Source organism: Ornithorhynchus anatinus, chromosome 3 (assembly GCF_004115215.2).
Source record: "Ornithorhynchus anatinus isolate Pmale09 chromosome 3, mOrnAna1.pri.v4, whole genome shotgun sequence".
In the NCBI taxonomy this organism is placed as follows: Eukaryota; Metazoa; Chordata; class Mammalia; order Monotremata; family Ornithorhynchidae; genus Ornithorhynchus; species Ornithorhynchus anatinus.
Window position 1 is genome coordinate 17445837 of NC_041730.1, and position 18729 is coordinate 17464565.

Here is an 18729-nt window from a genome sequence, read left to right on the forward strand (position 1 = left end):
CATTAGGCTATCCGGTATTTACTTGGTTAAAGGTTGCGAGAGCAGAATCTTCAACTAGATCCAGCAGTAACCACCAGTGGTGGAGCTGATTTAAACCCAGGGGTTGCCGGTCCTCATAACCCGCCGGCATTACTGCCCTGAGCGGCTCCTCTGCGGGCATGCCGTACGCAGACCCTTCCCTGGAATTTCATCCCGTTGACCCTCAGTCTTCCTGATAAACAACAGCTTCCCACGCCTGGCAGGAACTCACGTCTCCCGAGCCCAAGCCGGACTCCTCCTCCTCGAGGTCCTGGCATTTCCCCCTGCTCTCCGAGCTCCCGCCTGCCTCGTGCAAATCATTCCTCGCCTCTGGTTCTGCTCCTGCTGATGGCGGGGGGGGCGGGGGGGGGGGGGCGTCTGATGAACATCCTAGGCGTAAGAGGGGTTCCCCTCCCTATCCTGCCCACAGGCCTCTTGACGAGTGAGGCGTTGCTCTGATCTAGAAACCCCGGTACCTCTCTCCGACCCGCTTCTGTCAGTAGCGACCGAATAACAGGACAGCTGGTCGGTTTCAGTTCTCCTGGGACATCTTTCCTCACTATCAAGAGGAGCGGAGTGGTCTAGTGGAAAGGGCACGGGTCTGGGAGTCGGAGGACCTGGGTTCTATTCCTGGCTCTCCCACCTCCCGGGGAACCGTGGACGCAAGCCACTTCACGTCTCCGGACCTCCGTTTCCTCATCTGTGAAATGGGGAGTCAATACTTGTTCTCCCTCCCACTTAGACTGTGAGCCCCATGAGGGACAGGGACCGTGTCCGACCTGATTATCTTCTACCTAATCGCAGAGCTTCTTTGCCGCTGGGTAAATTCAGGCAGGGTTGCTATCCCCGGGACGAGAATAATAAGTGGTATTTGCTAAGTGCTTACTATGTGCCGGGCACTGTACTAAACGCTGGGATGGATACAAGCAAATCAGTTTGGACACCGTCCCTGTTCCATGTGGAGCTCACAGTCACAATCCCCATTTTACAGAGGAGGTCACTGAGGCCCAGGGAAGTGATGTGCCTTGCCCAGATCACACGGCAGACAGGTGGCAGAGTCGGGATTGGAACCCGTGACCTTCTGACTCCCAGGCCCGTGCTCTATCCGCCATCCCGTTGCACGCACTAGATTGGGAAGAGGGGTGGTTTGGCGTGGGGAGAAGAGAAGGGGTGCAGGACTGGACCGTCCTGGGCTCCAGATTTCATTCCGACAGTTCCCAAACTGGGGAATGGGGTGCTCTGGGCTGGTCTGCAGCCTGGCTCTAAGCCAGGGGGGTGAATTTAGCTTCAGGCTTTGGGTGGGCGGGTCCCACTCTCGCACAAACATCTGGGCTTGGCAACAGGCCCCAGCTTGTGCAGGCTCTTTGAAAAGCGAAAATTTGGGGAAGGAAGCAGACAGGTCATATGCTGTTTGTGCTTCTCTGACATGATTTATTGGCTGCTGCTTTACGGGAAAAGAACAGTAACAGGCCAAAAAAACCATGACCCCCCCCCCCCCCCCAATATCTGATCAGGCATTCTAAAAAACAAATTAGCCTTGTTGGCTAAAGAACGAGTAGTTACCAGGAGAGAAAATACCCCATTAATGAAGCTCAGGGCCGGTGAGGGGGCGGGGGATAAAAGGTGAAGGAAGCCAGGATCGGAGCTGGGCCTACGGTCAAAGGTTTATCAAGAAGGAGAGGCTCTTCGGGAGCCAAAGTTTTGCAAAGAACGAAGGAGACAAGGAGCAGACAGCACCAGGTGCCGCAAACATTAAACATTACACGAGGGACAGACTATTTTGGTGCCCGGAGTGGCCAGGGCTGTGAGTCCAGCATTGTCTTTTCCAACCACACACCTCCCGCCGGGTGAATTTCACCTTCAGACGTGTCATCTTGGACCGCGAAGGACAATCACGAGGGAGAAGGCTGGACTAGGGGAGGATCTTAGTGGGTGGGTAGACTGGTGTTGGCGGCGGAGCCTCCAGAGGCCGGGCTGCTGCTTGGGACCACCTCTGGGGAAATGGGATGCAATCCTTGCTTCTCAGTCATCGGAGTCTCTGATGTGGGCTGGAGAGTTCCGGCTAACTTCCGGGGGGGTGAGAAGATAGGGGTTGCACTCATAAAACGAGATGGCGATGGAAGGTAGAAATGGTGCTCAGAAGAGGAGGAGCGCAGGGACTACGAGCCGGAAGGGTGAGAAGCCCCGGGTTCTGGAGGGAGGGGAGGGTGGGTGGAGAGGGTGATGGGCAGAGGGGCACGAGAGGAGGAGGAGGAGGAAGAGGGTCACGCACTGTGGCCCCGGAGGGCCTCCAGAATGGCTCGAAGGATGGCTGCTGCTGCTACAGCCCCGGGGTCAGGCTGATCCAGGCGGGAGGAGCCGATGTAACTGGCCCGGCCCGCTCCAGCTTCCATCTGCTTGGTGGCGTCGGCGGCGGCCTCGGCCCTCTGAGAAGAGAGCCGAAGGAGTGAGGCTCGGGGCCCCGCCTTGGGCCTCACCCTTTCTTTCTCCCTCGCTCTGCCCAAGGATCCCCCCGAGCCTCCCGTCGGCCCCGCTGAAGCCGGCCTGGGGAGGGTGTGCGGAGCAGCCGTCGAGCCGGTTGGCCCGCAGATCCCTTGGCGGGAGCGCGGACGCTTCGGAATACAGGCGGAAACCCCGAACAACACTGCCCTTAGAGCACGCGGTTCTGGGACCGCAAACCGTGTATCACGGCTGGCTCGAAGGCGGGATGGACCTGCCGTAGGTAAGGGCAGTCGCCTTGCCGTGCCCCGTGGCCCAGACCGAAGGGCCCCCCAGCCAGGATCCGGGCTTTCTCTCCTCGGCTGCCCTTGCCAGACATCCCATCGGGGTTATCCTAGACAGAAGCTGGGAAACCGGCCCGCTCACGGACCCCGCGGGACGACGAGGTCCCGTTGGAGGTGAGCGTCGTTTTAAATTTCACTGAGCAGGCTCTTGTACGAGGCAGAGAGATCGAAGATCTCTGCACCCCCAAATTCTCGGGGATCGCCAGAGGTTCCCGGCGACACTGGAGCGTCACGGCCCCTCGGGATGAAAACTCCTGTCCTACCTCGGTCTTAAAGGAACGGTGGGGGGGGCTCCGAAAACCCTTCCTTCAGCGGGATTAAGAGGGAGCGGCGGTCCGCCAAGATTCCGGACGGGGTCCAAATCCAGTCCGGACGGAAATGGCGATGGGGCCTTGAGGGGGTGCGTTCGGCCCAAAATCTGCTGGGAGCTATCGTTCCAGCAGTCTAGGGGCAGTCATCTAGGGGACTCCGTCGCAAGTGCGCTCAAATCGCCGCTCTGCCTCTTCCTCAGCCCGCATCCCCAAATCAAGGGACGGGGGAGGGCACACGGACACAGTGGGGTGAGGTCGTACGTACGGCGGCAACCCTACGGTAACTCGGTCCCAACACGGCCCTTCTCACGGTAGCCCGGGACTGGCGGGGGGAGCTGACCCCGCTGCCCGGTCCCGACTGGCGTTTCCGTTCGCCCGAGAAGGCGTTTCCTCTCGAGGGGCCGGGACTGCTTACCTCGACTGCCTTGGCCAGCACTTGCAGCAAGTCGGCCCCAGGGGTCTGCAAGGCGTGGAGTTCCTGGCCTGCGGCCCAGAGGGAGTCCAGCTGGTCGAGACAAGGGCGCGAGGCTGAGCCCGCGGCGGCCCCCCATCCCACCCCATTTCACTCATCCGATCGTATTTACTGAGCAGTTACTGTGCGCAGAGCACCCTACTAAGTGATAGGGAGAGAAAAATATAACTATCAACAGACACGTTCCCTGCCCGCAGTGAGCTTACAGTCTTCTGCTCCCTCCCCCACAACTGGGGAGAGACGAGGGCCTGACTGAGCATTGGGGTTGGGGCTCCAGGGGTCGGAAGGGAGGGGAGACACGCACCATGGTCCTGTCCCCGGGAGCAGCTTTCCCGTACCTGTCGGGGAAATCAGAGGACGATCAGAGCAGGGGCAGGTCCCACCGGGAGCTTCCGAACCCTGGTCCTCGTTAGGAGGGAAGAGAGCTCCCCGCTCTCCCTCCACCCGCCGCCCTCACGGAGGGCGAGGTAACCCGATCCCTTTCCCTCGGAAGCACTCACCGCCGCACGGCCTCCAGCCCGGCGTCCATGGCGGCGGCCCAGGCCGGGAGGTCAGCGCGGGCCTTCAGGGGCCGCGCAGCCGCCGTCAGGAACAGGCCGTAGAGCTGGGAACCGGAACGGACCTCCGCTCAGGCGGAGTCTGAGCCGGGCCACCTCACCCCAGGCTCCATCCCCCGCGGGGTCCGCCGGAGCAGCTCCACTGCTGGCTCGGTCCGGTGAGGCTCCCTGCCCCCCGGGGCCCCCTCGGCCCCGGCTTCATACTCACTGCTCCCGACGAACCCCCCATCTTCTCCAGCAGCAGCCGGGCCAAGCCAGAGAGCAGTCGGGCCGGCTGGGCGGGGACCGGCCCTTCCTTCAGCCACTCTCGGATCGCTGGAGAGAGAGGAGAGGACGCAGGACCCCCGTGAGGAGGGGAAGACCCTCCTCCCGCGACCGAGGGGTGGGGGAGAGAGCCCAGGGGACCCTCCACCCGCCTAGATTCTCTCGCCCTTTGCCCATTCCCAAGCTGGGGCCGAGGAGGAAGCGTCAGGAAGGAACCCGAGAAAATGCCCCATCTGCCGGGTGTGATGAGAAGCGACTGGGGGGAATCAGAGGGAGGCGGGACGCGGGCTCCGGACCTCTGGCGGCTCTGCTGTGGGTGGTGCCGCAGTCCCCGTCGCCGGCGGCCCGGTCCAGGGCGTTCAGCTGTTCCTCCAGCTCCAGAAGGGTGGCGCACACCCGCTCCAGGATCCTGGCTGACTGCTGGCAGGCTGGGCCTCGGCGCGGGACGACGGGGGAAGAGTCAGCGGGAGAAGGCCAGCCAGGCCGGTCTGGCTCTTCTCCCATCCCCCTGGGCTAAGGGTGATGGGACCCCCTCCTCCTAGTAAACACGCTGGTATTCTCAAGCGCTTACTACGTGCCCAGCACCGTACCGGGGTGCCAAGGTGAGAGGCCGGGTGCCCTTCCCTCGCCCCAGTGTCCGTTCACTCCACGGCCTCCGGCCCTCGGGTGATCACCGAGCCCCTCCTCGGAGCCAGGCCCCCCGACCCCGGGGGTTCAGGGATCCGTAGTACCTTCCGAGGCAGCCGGCTCCTCGGCCCTGGGCCTCTCGGCGGGGGCCGCCCTGCTCCGCTGGCGTCCCGACACGGGGACCTTGGCCACGTTGGGCCAGGCGGCCGCGGTCGTCTCGGCATCTAGGAGGTGGCACCGTCAGCCCCTCGGACGGGGAGGCCTGTGGCTCCCTGGCACCCGTGAGGGGTTGGAGCCACGATCTTCGGCCTCGCCCGGCTACTTTCCTACAACCCGGCCCGCAAGCTTCGCTCCTCTGGTGATAACTTTCTCACTTTCTCGCCCACATCCCGCCTCTGGCCTGGAACGCCCTCCCTCCCTCCTCAAATCCGACAGTGACTCTTCCCTCCTTCAGAGCCTTATTGAAAGCCCATCTCCTCCAAGATGCCTTCCCAGCCTAGGCCCTCCTCTCCTCTTCTCCCACTCCCTTCTGCGTCGCCGTGACCTGCTCCCTTTACTCGCCCCCCTCCCAGCCCCACAGTACTTATGCAGATCTGTCATTTATTTATTTGTATCAATGTCTGTCTCCCCCTCTAAAGTGAAAGCTTATTGTGGGCAGGGAATGTGTCCGTTTATTATTGAACTGTACTCTCCCAAACGCTTTAGTACGGTGTTCCGCCCACGGTAAGCGCTCAATAAATACGATTCAATGCATGAATGACCACCTAGCCCCTTGGATCAACCTCCCCAGAGCCGAACGTAAAACTCTGGCTTGGAGAGGCAAAGACGGGGTGGGGAGACCCGAACAGGCGATTAGATCTTGATCTCCGGTCATCTGGTCCCCTTCCCTCAGCCCCGAACCATATTAAGAGGTGGCACCTTCTCCCAGTCTCTAGACGAAGGTCTTTCTGGCTCAACTGGGGCCCAGGGGAGAAATCTGGGGACGGAGAGCAGGCTGGGGAGTGGGGAGCTGCCGGTCATTCCCACGGCGGGCGCTCACCGATCAACTTCAGGAGGGGGTCGTCCACCAGCAGGAGGGTGAGGGAGATCCCCGCCATCTCCAGGGCTGACATGAAGGTGCCCACCAAGGCGCGGGCGATCTTCACCCCTCGGGCCTCTGCATCACGAGAGCGGGAGGGATGTTTCCTGAGTTACTTGTCTGCTGTGTGACCTTGGGCGAGTCACTTAACTTCTCTTTGCCTCAGTTCCCTCATCTGTAAAAAGGGAGACTAAGACTGTGAGCCCTGTGTGGGATAGGGACCGTGCTCAACCCAATTAGCTTGTACCTACCCCAGCGCTTAGAACGGTGCCTGGCAAATAATAAGCGCTTAACAAATACCTTAATTATTATTATTATTACTTTTATGGGGCTAGCCCCCGGGGCAAGAGCAGGAGAAGCAGCAGCGTGGCTTAGTGGATAAAGCACGGGGCTGGGAGTCAGGAGGACCTGGGTTCTAATCCCGGATCTGCCACACATCTGCCGTGGGACCTGGGGCGAGTCGCTTAAGTTCTCCGGGCCTCAGTTACCTCACCTGTAAAATGGGGATTAAGACTGTGAGCCCCATGTGGGACAGGGACTGTGTCTAAGCTGATTAACTTGTATCTACCCCAGTGTTTAGAACAGTGCTTGGCCCTTAGTAGGCACTTCAGTACCATAACTGTTATTAGGTTTCTGAGAAGGGACGACGCCACCAGCAGCTCCTAGCAACGGGTGATACTCCTCTCACCTGCCAAGTTCTCCAAACCCCTTCCAGGATGGGGATAGAGGGGAAGGTCGCCCCCTCAATTTCAGACTCACCCAGGCAGCGGACGGCAGAATCGGCCACGACGCCCAGCTCCAGAAAGGACAGGCCACCCAGGTTGTTCACCACCAGCACCACGGAGGAGCCTGCGGGGACGGGGGGGGCGACATCGCCATGTTAGCCACCCCAAGAAGACTCTCCTTCAGAGGGCGGAAGGCCGGGAGGGCCGCAGCTCAGGGGACTCACCGGCCTCGACCGGGACCCGGGAAGCATTGGCGGGGCTCGTCATGTGGTCGATCATGGTTTTCACGACCTCGTCTGATGTCGCCATCTGTGTGAGGGAGGTGGGACTAAAGCGGGGTCTTGGAGGAAACCTACCTGCCCAGGTCCTTGGGAGGAGAGAGAGTCCCGCCTACCTTTATCCTCTGCACCCCGGCCTCCCCGTGGATCCCTACGGAGAGAAGGGGCACCGGCGTCAACGCTGGCCACGACAACGGACCCAGGCCTGCCATTTTCCCACCCCAGGACCGCTGGGCCGTGGACGTGAGGCACATCTAATCCGTCGGCAGTCCCCAGAAGGGCGCCGCTCCGACAGATCCACGCGGACAAGCATCCCGGGAGCTAGACCCGCCCGCCTGGGGACGGATTCCGGTATCCGGGCAGCCGGGCTTACCCAGGCCCAACTCCATCTCCTCTGGGCCAAGCTGGAAGGTGGGCCTGGAGCCGGGCACGCTGCAGGAAGACAGGCTCACGCCCAAGGTTCCTGTGAGGATTAACCAATCGATCAATCAAATGTATTTACGGAGCGCTTACTATGCGCGGAGCTATGGACTGAGCACGTGGGAGAGTATGATACGACAGAATCGGCAGACACGTTCCCTGCCCGCAACGAGTTTACGGTCTAACAAAGGAGACAGACATTAATATGAGAGGAGAGGAGGCAAGAGAGCATCAGCACCTCTCTGGTCCATGGCACTGAAGCCACCCGGAGAAGCGTGTCTGCTATGTGTGACCTTGGGCAAGTCACTTCACTTCTCTGTGCCTGTTTCCTCCTCTGTAAAATGGTGATTAAGACTGTGGGCTCCACGTGGGACGGGGACGGTGTCCAATCCGATTACCTTGCATCTAGCCCAGTGCTTAGAACAGTGCTGGACACATAGTAAGCACTTGAACAAATTATTATTATTATTATCATTAGATGTTTAGGTGCCTCAGTGGAAATACAGGTGAGGTTGGGTCCCAGACGACTGGAAGCGGAAGCTGCTTTCTGGGATCCTGGCCTTTTTAAGGCCGTCAGATGATGAGGATGGCATTTGTTAAGCGCTTACTATGCGCCAAGGACTGTTCTAAGCACTGGGCTAGATGCAAGGTAATCAGGTTGTCCCAAGTGGGACTCACAATCTTAACCCCCATTTTACAGATGAGAGAACTGAGGCACAGAGAAGTTAAGTGCCCAAAGGCACACAGCTGACAAGTGGCGGAGCTGGGATTAGAACTCATGGCCTGATTCCCAAGCCCGGGCTTCTTGCACTAAGCCACTCAACTTCTCTAATGATCTCAGCTGATCAAAGCTTCCTTCCTTCAGGCAACGGGGCAACCAAGGCAGACCTGGACAGCCGGGCCGGACTTTCTGGGGCCACCACGGATGAGAGCTTCCAAAAAGGAGCCAGACTCTCTCCGGACTGAAACGCGCTTCCCACCCCCAATTCTGGCATCAGTCTGGGAGTCGCAGAAGATACCCGGGAATATTCCGACCTAGCTAGAGCCCAGCTGGGGGAGCGTGCCCTCCCACCATGGGGCGGGTCCCCCATTCCCGAGCCGCTGGACACTCACCCATGGCACCCGCGGCTGCCCTCACTTGGCGCGCAATCTCCTCCAGTCCCACGCCGGCCTCGGCTAGAGCCCCAGCCACCTGCATCATCATCATCATCATCATAATTGCGGTGCTTGTTAAGCGCTTACTACGTGCCGGGCACTGTACTAAAGGCTGGGGTAGATATACGGTAACTGGGTGGGACACGGTCCCTGCCCCTCATAGGGCTCACGGTCTTAATCCCCATTTTCCAGGTGAGGTAACGGAGGCCCAGAGAAGTGAAGTGATTTGCCCAAAGTCACCCGGCGGACACGTTGGCGGAGCCGGGATTCAACTCGGGTCCTTCTCCACCCAAGGCACGCCATCGCACCGTCACCCCACGCCCTGCTCCGCCCCGCACGGAGGGGACGGACCACCCCGCGCCTCCCTCCGTCCTTGCCGTTCGTCCGTCGGGGTGGGACAAGGGAAACCGGTCCGGTGACTCGCAACACGAGGACGACGGAAATGCCGGACCCGAGCGTTGGGGGGAGGCCAGTGGGAGGGCTAGGAGGCTCGGAGTCCCGGGTGAGAGCTCCTGCTGGGACCCCCCCACCGTCCGGCCAGGCGGAGGGAGGGTGGGGGCTCACCTTGTGGATGAGAACCGTCCCGCACAGACCCCTCCGGCCTGCCTTCTTCTGGACAGCGAAGGCGCTGTCGTCCCCGACGACGACCATCTCCACGGCAATGCCTTCACTCCGGGCCTGCTCCAGGGCCAGCCCGAAGTTCAGCCGGTCTCCAGTGTAGTTCTTCACGATGAGGAGAGTCCCCACTGTGGACGCCGAAGCGAGTCGAGGGGCGTCCGCCGGACTCTTCTCTTTCCGCCCCCCCCCGCCCCCCCCCTCGCCGCCCCGGCTGCCCTCTCCCCTACCCGTGCCGGCCTGGGACACCGCCTGGATCGCTGCCAAGATGCTGCCCACCGCCGGGGAGGTGAACACGGCTCCGGCGATGACTCCGGTCAGCATCCCCTTCCCTACGAAACCTGAGAAGGGGAGGAAGGGGTGTTCCGGGGTGGGATGGGGAGGCGGCTTGGCTCCGCTCCCACTCCTTGTCCATCGGGGCCCGGAGTCCCTTCTCTTGTTCCCGGCTGAAATCTGTCCCGACGGCGGGTCGCGGAGAAGCCGGTGGCCCCCTTGGCGGCCCGGTGAGACCGCTCCTGCTCCCGGGGTCCCTGAGTCCCCTCGCCCAGGTCTCTGGGTATTCCCCCTTCCTACCAGAAATCCTTCATCCCCCTTCCTCCCGCCCTCTCTGAGGCCGCCCCCGGGCCCCAAGCCATTCACCTGCATGGGCGGGCTCGTGCCCCGACCCTCCTCCGGAGAGCAGCGCCACGCGGCCCTTCAGACTCTCCAGGTCGGAGCGCAAGGCTACCCTGTGCCCCCGGAGGATCTGCAGGTCGGGGTTACAGGCCACCAGGCCGGCCAGGGCGTCGTCAGCACAGCCGATCACCGAATTCACCAGCTTCTTGGAAGCCTGAAGGGAAGACGAGAAAAGGCGAGTGGTTCAAAGTGTTATTAGAAGCCCATCTCCCCCAACAGGCCTTCCCCGACTAAGCCCTCAATTCCTCTTCTCCCACTCCCTTCTGCCCCACCCCTTTATTTACCCCACAGAAAAGCAGCGTGGCTCGGTGGAAAGAGCAAGGGATTGGGAGTCAGAGGTCACGGGTTCGAATCCCGGCTCTGCCACTTGTCAGCTGTGTGACTGTGGGCGAGTCACTTCACTTCTCTGTGCCTCAGTGACCTCATCTGTAAAATGGGGATGAAGACTGTGAGCCTCATGTGGGACGACCTAATTACCCTGTCTACCCTGGCGCTTAGAACAGTGCTCTGCACGTAGTAAGCGCTTAATAACTACCAACATTATTATGTACACATCCATAATTTATTTATATATATTAACGTCCGTTTCCCCCACCAGACTGTAAGTTCCTTGCGGATAGGGAACGCGTCTCTCAATTCTGTTAGGGCGTACTCTCCCAAGCCCTCAGTACGGTGCTCCGCACCCAGTAAGCACTCAATAAATACGTTCGATCGACTGATTGGTCAAGGGGCCCCAAAGCTGCCAGCTGAAGCCTCTTCCTCGGGGGCATCAGTGTGACCCGGCCCCCGCTGGCCTAGTGGCTAGAGCCCGGGCCTGGGAGTCGGAAGGACCTGGGTTCTAATTCCCGCTCCAGCGCTTGTCTGCTGGGTGACCTTGGGCAAGTCACTTAATTTTTCTGTGCCTCAGTTACCTCAACTGTAAAATGGGGAGTAAGACTGTGAGCCCCATGGGGGACAGGGACCGAGTCCGACTTGATTAGCTTGTATCTACCCCAGCGCTTAGAAGGTACTTGATCCGTAGTAAGTGCTTAACAAATACCATCATCAGCATTATTATCATTATTTCAAACCCGTCACAATTTTGCTCTGGCGGCTACTGGCTGGGAATGGCCCTGATGAGGGTCTGTCTCGCCGACGACCTCTCGCCCACATCCTACCTCTGGCCTGGAACGCCCTCCCCTCCTCATATCAGACCGATAATTGCTCTCCCCCACTTCAAAGCCTTAGTGAGGGCCCATCTCCTCCGAGAAGCCGTCCCTGACTAAGCCCTCCTCTCCTCTTTTCCCACTCCCTTCTGCCTCACCCTGACTTGCTCCCTTCATTCCCCCTCCCTTCCATCCTCCCAGCACATATGCGTATATCGGTAGTTTATTTATGTCTATTAATGTCCGTCTCCCCCTCTAGACTGGGAACCCACTGTGAGCAGAGAATGTATCGGTTTGTTGTTGAACTCTCCCAAGCGCTTAGTACAGTGCTTTGCCCAGAGTAAGTGCTCAATAACTACGACTGAATGAACGAATGGTCTCATTCAAAGGAAGTCAAGGGTCTCATTAGTTACGGAAAACAGGGAGCGACGGGCATCTCCCCCCTCCCCTTGAGTTGGCTGCGGGGCGGAAGCCCCCTAGACGGGCAGAGGGGAAGGTCATTTGAGGAAGCTGCCGGGCAGTCACTCTCCCTAGGTTCCTGTGGGCGGTAGATGGGGAGTGGGAGGTGGGTCTGGGCAGGGGAATGAGGAAGGTCAGGGGCAGCTCGAGGGCTCATTCTACAGAATCCTCTGTGTTGAGGGGAACAGCCAGTTGCTACGGCCCTACGGGGGCCGTCTCCGTTGAGGGGGAGAGACAGTTGGCACGGTCTTGCCAAGGATCTCACCGGGCCAAGGAATGGCGGGCCAGGCTCCGGAATGAAGCCGACCCCAGTACTCCCCTCTGGGTTGGATCTGATGTTGAGAGTCTTGGAAGTTGGGCTATGGATGTCCCTGTACATCTGCCAGGATGGGGACACGCACACACGAACGCCCATCTCAAGTAATCAGAACCCACTTCTCCAAATTGAAGACAGACTGGGGCTGGCAGTAGGACTATCTGGGGTCCAGGCAAACAACAGAGAAGCAGTGTGACGTAACGGATAGAGCACGGGGAGTCAGAAAGTCATGGGTTCTAAACCCAGCTCGGCCACTTGTCTGCTGGGTGACCTCGGGAAAGTCACTTCACTTCTCCGGGCCTCAGTTACCTCATCTGCAAAATGGGGACTGAAACTGCGAGCCCCACATGAGACAGGGTCTGTGTCCCACCCTGTCTGCACCCTAGCCACTCCAGCGTTTAGTACACTGCCTGGTACAGAGTAAGCGCTTAACAAACACAATTATTATTATTATTATTAAGAGGTCTCACTAATCATGGATTTCCTGAGAGACCAACTAGGGCTTAGCCTAGAGGCAACAGATTTTACCTTCCCAGGTCTCACCGCTGTTTCAAGAGCACCTCAAGCCTGCCTGCCTACTTGTTTGGTTTTGCTGTCTGTCTCCCCCTTGTAGACTGTGAGTCCGTTGTTGGGCAGGGATTGTCTCCATCTGTTGCCGAACTGTACATTCCCAGCGTTTAGTACGGTGCTCAGCACACAGTAAGCGCTCCATAAATACGACTGAATGAATTTCCTCTGTCCCTTCCTCCCTCCCATCCCCGTAGCATGAGGGAGCCGGGGGTGGAAGTGCTGGGGCTGTTGAAAGAAGAGTTTTTAATTCAGGGATTCTGCTCCAAGCCCTCAGTTACAGGAGCCAGGCCCAAGGGGCTGGGGACTCTTAGCGGTCGGCGGATGGCAACGGACCTTCTAGGGGCCACTACCATTTTCTCTGGTCGCATTTTCTAATTCAATAGTATTTATCGAGCGCTTACTACGTGCAGAGCACTGTTAAATCTTCAGAGACGACACAGGACACCAGGGAATACACGTTAATTGCCTGAACTGGTAGCCAGTAGAATCCCAAAGACTGCAGCTTTCTACGCCCCGTTCCCACCTCCGATGCCGAAAGGGCAAACGGGGACCCGTTCTTCCGGCCCGCTGCATCTCTTGGCCGCCGCGGGGAGAGCGTCATGGGGTTCGGCTGGGATTTCAACAGATTTCCAACGGCTGAACTCTCCCCGGGTCAACCATTATTGAGCCGATCCAACCCAGGGTGCCGAGGAGGGCCGGGCAGGACTCACCTCCATGGGGACGACGGCGGGAAGGCAGGATTCACAACGATTCCCCTCGGAGGAGTCGGGTCGCGTGGCCGATCCGAGGCCGAAGACCCAGAGGCAGAGTCAAGGGTACGGGGCTTCCCGCAAGGGTCCCGGAATGGGAGAGTCCTCCAGAGAAGTAGCGCCTGCGAGGTTGAGGGACGGAAGTGAGTAGAAAAGGCAGCAGAGCAGGTCTGTTTGAGGAGGCCTGAAGATAGGAACTAAATAATAATAATGATCCAAGCCTACAACTAAGGGACAAAAGCATAATTCTGCAGCCCGAATGTCTTTGCTTCTACAGGAGACTTTTCCCCAAGTCCGAACTCCCCATCCCCAGCCAGGGGGATGAGGAGGGCGGTAAAGAGAGTTTGACCAAGGTTCACGCAGGCTGTAGCTAGTCTTCCCCCTGCAGGAAACTCAATCACGAGAGACACATTTAGCAGACCAACAGTCTATATTTGTGCCTCGGAGCGGAGCGACACGCTGGCCGAGTCCGTGGGACCGGACAAACGTCCCCCGGCCGCATTCGTCTTAACAGTGGTCGCTCACGGACTATTTCCAACTGTGTATTACTGGTCAGGTGTTTGGGTTCTTGTGCACATCTCTTTGTCCAGAGTGCGTGCAGAAGACTTTTCCTGCTGAGCAAGATGACCAAAAGGGGTCAATCAGGCATTGTATTGGGAGGGGGGAGTGAGGACAGGCATCAAAGAACTAATAGGCCCCAAATTCATCATTTGAGGTCTTTTCAACCCCAACTGGAAACTCTCAGATCTTTTCAGAGAACCAGGGAGTCTAGTTTCAAAAACTGGGTGGGTAAAGCGCTGTTAAATTTAAATAGGTTTAATCACCTACTTAAAACGGGCCAAAAAACGGACCCTCTGACTCTAGAAGCAGCGTGTCGTACTGGCTAGAGCACAGGCCTGGGAGTCGGAAGGGGGTGGGTTCTAGTCCCGGCTTTGCCACTCGTCCGCTGTGTGACCTTAAGCGAGTCATTTCACTCTCAAATGAGGATTGAGATTAAGGGACTGTGCCCAACCGGATTTGCTTACACCCACCCAAGTGCTCAATACGGTGCCTGGCACATAGTAATTAATGTTGGTATTTGTCAAGCGCTTACTATGTGCAGAGCACTGTTCTAAGCGCTGGGGTAGATACAGGGTGATCAGATTGTCCCACGTGGGGCTCACAGTTTTAATCCCCATTTTACAGATGAGGTAACCGAGGCACAGAGAAGTTAAGTGACTTGCCCACGGTCACACAACTGACAAGTGGCGGAGTCGGGATTCGAACCCATGACCTCCGACTCCCAAGCCCGGGCTCTTTCCACTGAGCCATAGTAAGCATTTAAATACCTTAATTATTATTATTATTAATCTCCCCCATCGCCCCCATGGAGTAAGCATCTATGAGGATGTCAGATCTGCAGACGCTGCCAAGTTAGCGTGGTCTCCCTTATCTAATCACCAGCCTGCCTACACTTGGGGATCATCTTCAGGTCGCTCCATGGAAGCCCATGGTTGTGGCAGAAAAAATTCCCCTCTAAGGTGGGCCCACTGGCTACGGGGCATGTACTCCTTAAATGGCACACTATCAGTCAATCGATCGATTGTATTTCTTGAGCACTTACTGTGAGCAGAGGACTGTACTAAATGCTTGGGAGGGTACAATATAACCGAGTTGCTAGATTCGTTCCCTGCCCACACTGAGCTTACCGTCTAGAGGGATGTCTACTGTGTTTAGAGATGTCTGGAGCTGGGTCTATTCTGTCCCATGTAGATTCATATCAAAAATGAACTATATCACCCCAAACAGCCTGGTCGCTGTAGAGAAGCAGCGTGGCTCAGTGGAAAGAGCACGGGCTTTGGAGTCAGGGCTCATGAGTTCGAATCCCAGCTCTGCCACTTGTCGGCTGTGTGACTGTGGGCAAGCCACTTCACTTCTCTGTGCCTCAGTTCCCTCATCTGCAAAATGGGGATTAAGACTGTGAGCCCCATGTGGGACAACCTGATTCCCCTATGTCTACCCCAGCGCTTAGAACAGTGCTCGGCACTAAGTAAGCGCTTAGCAAATACCAACATTTATTTATTTATTTATTTTAAAGAGCCCGGGCTTGGGAGTCAGAAGTCATGGGTTCGAATCCCGGCTCCACCACTTGTCAGCTGTGTGACCGTGGGCAAGTCACTTCACTTCTCTGGGCCTCAGTTCCCTCATCTGTAAAATGGGGATTAAAAGTGTGAGCCCCACGTGGGACAACCTGATCACCCTGTATCTACCCCAGCGCTTAGAACAGTGCTCGGCACATAGTAAGCGCTTAACAAATACCAACATTATTATTATTATCAGGAGAGACTCACTGATTAGCACTGGTTTGGGCCTCCAACACACTCTGAGGATCAAACCAGGTTTCAGGGTTTCACGGATTTGGGGACTGAGATCCTTGAAGCCCAGCAAGATACAAATATTTCTGGTGATGGTCTCCTAGGAAAAGTGGTTTTTCACTTGGGTTCTGGGTATTGGTAAGTTCACAGAGATATCTGGGAATAAAAAAAACCAAATCCATCAGCAGAAGAAATGTCATTTTCAGGCCTTAAAGGTTGTTTTCCTTCCCGACCTAACAGTACGGTTCCCCTCCCCTGGGACGGAAACAACTTTAATCATCAGTATGTGCCGGACCTTTGTACCCCGGGTAGCTCAATATGTGTTTGCCACCAAATGTCTTGCCACTTGTCAGCTGTGTGACTGTGGGCAAGTCACTTCACTTCTCTGTGCCTCAGTTACCTCATCTGTAAAATGGGGATTAATTGTGAGCCTCAGGTGGGACAACCTGATCACCCTGTATCTACCCCACCGCTTAGAACAGTGCTCTGCACATAGTAAGCGCTTAACAAATACCAACATTATCACTATTACAAAAAGCGGCCCACTCTTATCGCCAAAACTCACACTTCTGGACTAGGTTTCTGAGAAAAGAAAAACACTCTCCCCGAAGTGAAGAGTACAGATGGACAGAGCTAGGAGCAAAAGGTTGAAAACCATGCAAGGAAAGCATCGTCCGTTGTCGGGCGGGGATTGTCTCTAGCCGAATTGTCCATTCCAAGCGCTTAGTACAGTGCTCTGCACAAAGTAAGCGCTCCATAAATAAGATCGAATGAATAACCTAGTGGAAAGGGCACAGGCCTGGGAGTCAGAAGACCCAGAATTTGTACAGATGTTCTGCCACTAGTTTGCCGTGTGCTCTGCACTCAGAAAGCGCTCAGTAAATAATATTACCACTCCCCTGGGCAAGTAACTTAACTTCTCTGGGCCTCAGTTTCCTCATCTATAATCAATAATTAAATACCCTTTCTCTCTCTTAGGTATGAGTCCTTTGGAGGTCAGAGATGGTGGAGCCCCTGAAGTCAGAGGATGCGTGTCCTAATCCTGATCTGCCACGTCTTCTAGACTGTGAGCCCGTCGTTGGATAGGGATTGTCTCTGTTGCCAAATTGTGCTTTCCAAGCGCTTAGTACAGTGCTCTGCACACAGTAAGCGCTCAATAAATACAACTGAATGAATGTGGGACAAGGGTCCGTGCCTTGATTACTTTATACCTACCCTCAGCGTTTCAAACAGCGCTTGGCACATAGTGAGTGCTTAACCAAATACCACAATTATTAGAAGCATCGTGGCTTAGTGGAAAGAGCCCGGGCTTGGGAGTCAGAGATCATGGGTTCTAATCCTGGCTCTGCCACTTGTCAGCTGGGTGACCCTGGGCAAGTCACTTCACTTCTCTGTGACTCAGTTGCCTCATCTGTAAAATAGGGTTGAAGACTGTGAGCCCCATGAGGGGCAACCTGATGACCTTGTATCTCCCCCAGGGCTTCGAACAGTGTGCTTGGCGCACATTAAGCGTTTAACAAATAGCATCATTATTGTTATCGTACATACCCCAGCGCTCAGCACAATGGTCGGCACACTGTAGGTGATTAATAAAGATCAAAATAGGTATCGTTATTACTGGCGGGTGGGGAAGGAAGGAAAGGAAGAGTTTGGGGTGCAGATCGGGGAAAGGTTTGGGGTGCAGATTGGGGAAAGGTTTGGGGTGCGGATTAGGGAAAGTTTTGGGGTGCGGATTAGGGAAGGGTTTGGGGTGCGGATTAGGGAAGGGTTTGGGTGCAGATTAAGGAAGGGCTTGGGGTGCAGATTAAGGAAGGGCTTGGGGTGCAGATTAGGGAAGAGTTTGGGGTGCAGTTCAGAAAAGGGTTTGGGATGCAGATTAAGGAAGAGTTTGGGGTGCAGAGTAGGGAAGAGTTTGGGGTGCAGAGTAGGGAAGGGTTTGGGGTGCAGATTAGGGAAGGGTTTGGGGTGCAGTCAGGGAAGGGTTTGGGGTGCAGTTGAGAGAAGGGTTTGGGATGCAGATTAGGGAAGGGTTTAGGGTGCAGTTCAGAGAAGAGTTTTGGGGTGCAGATTAGGGAAGGAGGCCGTGAAGGAGAACAAGACCCGAGGGGGCGAGGGACGGGGCAGGCAGAGCAGGCCCAGCTGAGGGCAGAGCAGCGAGGCCTCCAGGCACAGGCCGCGGGAGGGGCGAGGGGGCAGGGAGGGTGGCGAGGGGGCAGGGAGGGTGGCGAGGGCAAGGGGCGGAGCCAATCAGGTGTCGCTCCTCCCGGCCTCCGCCAATGGGCGCGCCGAGCCTCTGACCATCCGGGTCCCTCGGGCGGGGCGGAGTCAACCGCCCGACGCCCCTCCCGGCGTCGGCCAATGAGCGGGCTGAGTGTGGGAGCGGGGCGGGGCGGAGCCAATGGCCTGGCGCGCCTCCCGGCGCCCTCCAATGGGCGCGCTCAGCCAGCCGGGGCCCCGGGCGGGCCGGAGCCAATCACCTGCCGCTCCTCCCGACGGCCGCCAATGGGCGGCCCGAGGCTCCGTCCATCCGGGTCCCCGGGGCCCAGGCGCCTGGGCGAGGCCTCCGAGGCGGAGCGGGGGGAGGGGAGGAAGGCGGTCCCGTGATGCTCCGCGGCGCGGCCGGGTGGTGAGGCCGCAGCGCGGGGGCCGCCGCCGTTCGCCGCCTCCTCCTCCTCCTCCTCCTCCTCGTCGTCGTCCCCTCGCCGCCGCCGCCTCCGCCTCCTCCGCCTCCTCCGCTTCCTCACCGCCGGCTCCGCCATGTCGTACAACTACGTGGTGACGGCGCAGAAGCCCACCGCCGTCAACAGCTGCGTGACCGGTGAGGGGAGGAGGGGGAGGGGAGGGGAGGCCTGTCAGGGCGGGAACTGCCCCCGCCATTCATTCATCCCCTCAGACCCTCATTCATTCATTCACCCCCTCAGACCCTCATTCATTCATTCACCCCCTCAGTGCCTCATTCATTCACTCATCCCCTCAGTCCCTCATTCATTCATTCATCCGCTCAGTCCCTCATTCATTCATCCCCTCAGTCCTTCATTCATTCATCCCCTCAGTCCTTCATTCATTCATCCATCCCCTCAGTCCCTCATTCATTCATTCATCCCCCTCAGATCCTCACTCATTCATTCATCCATCCATCCATCCATCCCCTCAGTCCC

The 18729-nt window shown here is 57.6% G+C and overlaps 2 protein-coding genes across 3 annotated transcripts in view; one reads left to right on the top strand and one right to left on the bottom strand.

Moving 5' to 3' along the window:
* Positions 1-1423: 1423 nt before the first annotated feature.
* On the bottom strand, positions 1424-17775 carry TKFC (triokinase and FMN cyclase). Of its 2 annotated transcripts, XM_029060814.1 has the most exons (19): positions 17120-17775; positions 15548-15727; positions 13179-13339; positions 9943-10132; positions 9534-9644; positions 9253-9434; positions 8647-8725; positions 7487-7576; positions 7230-7264; positions 7060-7144; positions 6870-6959; positions 6072-6188; positions 5137-5256; positions 4702-4839; positions 4350-4456; positions 4085-4188; positions 3889-3922; positions 3528-3617; positions 1424-2444 (listed from the first exon to the last, which is right to left on the bottom strand). In XM_029060814.1, exons 3-19 carry the CDS (start codon positions 13182-13184, stop codon positions 2283-2285), a joined length of 1740 nt encoding a protein of 579 aa, XP_028916647.1. In that variant the 5' UTR covers positions 13185-13339; positions 15548-15727; positions 17120-17775; the 3' UTR covers positions 1424-2282. The 2 variants fall into 2 exon arrangements, with proteins under 2 accessions (XP_028916647.1, XP_028916646.1); XM_029060813.1 differs by lacking the exon at positions 15548-15727.
* Positions 17776-18171: 396 nt separating this feature from the next.
* DDB1 (damage specific DNA binding protein 1) overlaps positions 18172-18729 on the top strand; it is a 31312-nt gene continuing 30754 nt past the window's right edge. Inside the window, exon 1 of the mRNA XM_029060812.2 lies at positions 18172-18389. Coding sequence (XP_028916645.1) covers positions 18329-18389 — 61 coding nt within the window. The 5' untranslated portion in view covers positions 18172-18328. The remainder of the gene's footprint in view (positions 18390-18729) is intronic.

Bases quoted from the DNA above. Each gene is read 5' to 3' on its own strand.
- TKFC (XM_029060813.1), bottom strand. The intron at 9,435-9,533 runs GTAGGGGAGAGG...CGGCGTCCACAG, and splicing joins GGTGTCCCAGGCCGGCACGG to TGGGGACTCTCCTCATCGTG. The intron at 6,189-6,869 runs GTGAGTCTGAAA...CTCGTGATGCAG, and splicing joins TTCTGCCGTCCGCTGCCTGG to AGGCCCGAGGGGTGAAGATC.